This window comes from Nothoprocta perdicaria, unplaced genomic scaffold, assembly GCF_003342845.1.
Source record: "Nothoprocta perdicaria isolate Ctin4 unplaced genomic scaffold, notPer1 scaffold_801, whole genome shotgun sequence".
Taxonomy (NCBI): Eukaryota; Metazoa; Chordata; class Aves; order Tinamiformes; family Tinamidae; genus Nothoprocta; species Nothoprocta perdicaria.
This window is the reverse complement of record NW_020456090.1, coordinates 7,575-12,228: the sequence shown is the minus strand read 5'-3', so window position 1 is coordinate 12,228 and position 4,654 is coordinate 7,575. Positions and strand designations below refer to the sequence as shown.

At 65.1% G+C, this 4,654-nt stretch overlaps 1 protein-coding gene across 1 annotated transcript in view; it reads right to left on the bottom strand.

The window, feature by feature from the left end:
* Positions 1 to 145: 145 nt before the first annotated feature.
* Positions 146 to 4,654, bottom strand: part of LOC112958134 (neurogenic locus notch homolog protein 3-like) — a gene marked incomplete at its 5' end in the record, with an annotated part of 11,979 nt that continues 7,470 nt past the window's right edge. The window contains 5 exons of the mRNA XM_026051943.1: positions 146 to 267; positions 542 to 687; positions 1,533 to 1,725; positions 2,758 to 2,868; positions 4,033 to 4,275. Of these exons, the coding sequence (XP_025907728.1) occupies positions 146 to 267; positions 542 to 687; positions 1,533 to 1,725; positions 2,758 to 2,868; positions 4,033 to 4,275 (815 nt within the window). The remainder of the gene's footprint in view (positions 268 to 541; positions 688 to 1,532; positions 1,726 to 2,757; positions 2,869 to 4,032; positions 4,276 to 4,654) is intronic.

Genomic DNA, 4,654 nt, shown 5'->3' with positions numbered 1-4,654 from the left:
ACCTGGTATGATGCCATGGGCACCCATCAAGACACAAAGGCCACCACACAATGGATATGAGGCCACGGGCACCCACCAGGGCACGTGGCCTGGGGCCCTACGAAGGGTCCCCATGGCCCGTGGGGACCCTTCGGTGGCGCCCGTGTCACCCACCTGTGAAGGGCAGGGCGCAGAGGCAGCGGAAGGCGCCCACGCCGTCCACGCAGGTGCCCCCGTTGGAGCAGGGGCCCGACGCGCACTCGTCGACGTCCGTCTCGCACTGGGTGCCTACGGGGATGGGTGACATAGGTGACACACGTGGGTGACACCGGGGACGTGGGTGGCGACATGGTGGGCAYGGGGACCCGCTCCAAGGGTCCCCAAGGTGGCAATGTCAGGTCTAGGGGGTCCTCAAGGTGCCCATGAGGTCCCCAAGGRTGGCCGGGTGGCAGCGTCTGGTGTCCCCCAGGTCCCCAGGTGAGCAGGACACCCCAAGGTGTCCCAGGGCAGCCAGGCCACCCCGGTGACATCCCCGGTGGCCCCAGGGTGTCCCCGGCCGTACCCTGGTAGCCCTGGGCGCAGGCGCAGYGGTAGCCGCTGCCGTGGGTGCTGCAGGTGCCACCGTGCAGGCAGGGCTGCGACTCGCACCCATGGGTGCTGCGGGCGCACGTGGGGCCGGCCCAGCCCGGCTCACAGTCGCATGCGAACCTGCGGAGAAGGCGGCGGCGGTGATGGGCACCCAAGGGTGACGGGCACCCAAGGGAGCCCAACAGGCAGCCATGCGGCACCCAAGGGTGACGGGCACCCAAGGGTGATGGGCACCCAAGGGAGCCCAACAGGCATCCATGGGGCACCCAAGGCTGATGGGGACCCAAGGGTGATGGGCACTCAAGGACAATAGGCACCCAAAGGCGATGGGCACCCAAGGGTGACGGGCACCCAAGGGAGCTCAACAGGCATCCCTGGGGCACCCAAAGGCAACAGGCACCCAAGGGCCATGGGCACCCAAGGGTGTTGGGCGACGGGTACCCAAGGACAACGGGCACCCAAGGACAATAGGCACCCAAGGATGATGGGCACCCAAGGATGATGGGCACCCGAAGGCGATGAGCAACCAAGGGTGATGGGCACCCAAGGGTGGGGCACCCAAGGGAGTCCAACAGGCATCCATGGGGCACCCAAGGGCAATGGGCACTCAAGGGTGATGGACACCCAAGGACGATGGGTAACCAAGGGCGACAGGCACCCAAGGGTAATGGGCACCCAAGGGTGACGGGCACTCAAGGGCAATGGGTACTCAAGGGTGACGGGCACTTAAGGGAGCCCAACAGGCATCCATGGGGCACCCAAGGGCAATGGGCACCCAAAGGCAATGGGCACCCAAGGGAGCCCAGCAGGCATACATGGGGCACCCAAGGGCAATGGGCACCCAAAGGTGATGGGCACCCAAGGGCAACGGGCACCCAAGGGTGACAGGCACCCAAGGGAGCCCAACAGGCATCCACGGTGCCCGGTTCGCACCCATGGGGCACCCAGGGGACCCCGTCACTCACCCGTCGGGCAGGTCGCGGCAGGTGCCGTGGGCGCAGGGGTCGCTGCTGCAGGGCCCGGCGCCCGGCCGGCACAGGGGCCCATGGGTGCCCGGCGGGCAGAGGCAGCGGAAGCCGTTCTCGGCGTCCACGCAGGTGCCACCGCCGCCGCAGGGCTGCGAGGCGCACTCGTCCATGTCCACCTTGCACTGGGGGCCTGGTGGGGGTGGGACACGGGGTGGGTGGGCACCCGGGGTGGGCACCCGTGGTGGGTGCTGGTCTGGGGTCGTGGGCGTCACTCCCGGGCACCGCAAGGGCGTCATCCATGCGGAATGGCCATGGGAATCCATGATGGCCACCCATGGTGGGTATCCATGGTGGACACCCATGATGGGCACCCATGGTGGGCGTCCATGGGGGGTGCTGATCTGGGGTCATGGGTGTTGCTCCTGGGCACCGCAAGGGCACCATCCATGGGGAATGGCCATGGGAATCCATGATGGCCACCCATGGTGGGTATCCATGGCGGACACCCATGACGGGCACCCATGGTGGGCGTCCATGGTGGACACCCATGACGGGCACCCATGGTGGGCGTCCATGGGGGGTGCTGGTCTGGGGTCATGGGTGTCGCTCCTGGGCACCACGAGGGCATCATCCATGGGGAATGGCTATGAGAATCCATGATGGACACCCAAGATGGGCATCCTTGGTGGGCATCCATGGTGGATACTCGTGGTGGGCACCCATGGTGGTTGCTGGTCTGGGGTCATGGGCATCGCTCCTGGGCACCGCAATGGCTTCATCCATGGGGAATGGCCATGGGAATCCATGGTGGACACCCATGACGGGCACCCATGGTGGGCGTCCATGGCGGGTGCTGGTCTGGGGTCATGGGTGTCGCTCCTGGGCACCGCAAGGGCACCATCCATGGGGAATGGCCATGGGCGTCAATGATGGGCACCCATGGTGGGCATCCATGGTGGACACCCATGACGGGCACCCATGGTGGGCATCCATGGTGGGTGCTGCTCTGTGACAACAGACACCACCCCAGGGTCCCGGGTGGGCACCATCCATGAGGAACGACCACGGGCACCCATGGTGGACCCCCATGGGGGGCACCCAATGCAGACCCCGCTGCGTGCAACGGCCACAACCACCACCATGGGCATCAGCCAAGAGCATCTCCTCCCCGAGGTGGCCATGGGCATCTCCTGGGCCAGAGGCACCCATGGGTGCTGCCCACCTGTGAAGCCGGGCTTGCAGACGCAGTCGTAGCGGTTGATGCCGTCCTGGCACACGCCGTGGGCGCAGGGGTTGCTGGCGCACTCGTCCAAGTTGACCTCGCAGTTCACGCCTGGCACGGGGGGCACCACCGGCGTCACCCAGTGCCACGCCCGCCACCCCGGCCGGGTCCCCAGGGCACCCAACGCCGAGCCCGTCACCCATCCCGTGCCCCGATGGGGCACCACGACACCCACRCCATGCCCATCATGTTCTCCACACGCTGGTGGGTCAGCCGTGCCATCCTGATCACCCATGCCATCCTGATGGRMCTCCATCCCACGTGGCACCATGTCCACCACCCATCTCACTTCCAAGAGCTCCCATGCCGCCCATCAAGAACATGCCCATCACTCATGGGCCTCATGCCACGTGGTACCATTCCCACTATCTACCTCAACCTGATGGACCTCCATCCCACGTGGTACCATTCCTATCACCCCTCTCATCTTGATGGACCTCCATCCCACATAGTGCCATCCTGATGGGCCTCCATCCCACGTATTGCCCTTCCCATCACCCATGCCATCTTGATTGGCCTCCATCCTACATAGGGCCATCCCTATTACCCTCCTCATCTTGATGGGCCTCCATCCCACCTGGCACCATTCCCATTATCCATCTCATCCTGATGGGCCTCCATCCCACATGGTACCACTCCCATCATCCATGTCATCTTGGTGGGCCTCCGTCCCACGTGGTACCATTCCTATCACCCCTCTCATCTTGATGGACCTCCATCCCACATAGTGCCATCCTGATGGGCCTCCATCCCACGTATTGCCCTTCCCATCACCYATGCCATCTTGATGGGCCTCCATCCCACGTGGCGCCATCCCCATCACCCACCTCATCCTGATGGGCCTCCATTCCACTTAGTACCATTCCTATCACCCATGCTATCTTGATGGGCCTCCATCCTACATAGGGCCATCCCTATTACCCTCCTCATCCTGATGGGCCTCCATCCCACGTGGTACCACTCCCATCACCCATGCCATCTTGATGGGCCTCCATCCCACATAGTGCCATCCTGATGGGCCTCCATCCCACGTATTGCCCTTACCATTACCCATGCCATCTTGGTGGGCCTCCATCCCACRTGGCGCCATCCCCATCACCCACCTCACCCTGATGGGCCTCCATCCCACGTCTCGCCATCCCCACCACCCCACCGAAGCCCCCGCCAGCACCCACCACCCTCCCCAGCACCCCACAGCGCACCCGGGCGCCCTACCCGAGGTGCCGGGCGGGCAGACGCACAGGTAGCGGGCGATGCGGTCCACGCACTTGGCGCCGTGGTGGCACGGGCCGCTCTGGCACTCGTCGAGCTGGAGCTCGCAGCGGGCGCCCGTGTAGCCCGGCGCGCAGGCGCAGGAGAAGCCGCCCAGGGCGTCCACGCACRTGCCGTGGTGGCACGGGTCCGGCGAGCAGTCGTCCACGTCGCGCTCGCACCGCGCCCCTTCGAAGCCTGCGGCGGGTGGCGGGGCACCCATGGGTGGGGGGCACCTTTAGGTAGAGCATCTACCAGATGTAGCTCCATGTAGGACGTGTTGGGCATGGAGGGGGCATTGGGCATGGAGAAGACATCCCATGGGACAAGGGTGTTGGAAGAAGGAGCACCCATAGGTACATCAATGGACATGGGGAGGAGCAGGGGGGCACCCATGGGTGGGGGGCACCTCTAGGTAGAACTTCTATCAGGTGCAGCTCCAGGTAGAACACACGGGCATGGAAGGGGCACCCAATGGGACAAGGGTGCAGGCAGAAGGGGCACCCATAGGTACATCAATGGACATGGGGAGGAGCAGGGGGGCACCCATGGGTGGGGGTCACCTCTAGGTAGGGCTTCTACCAGG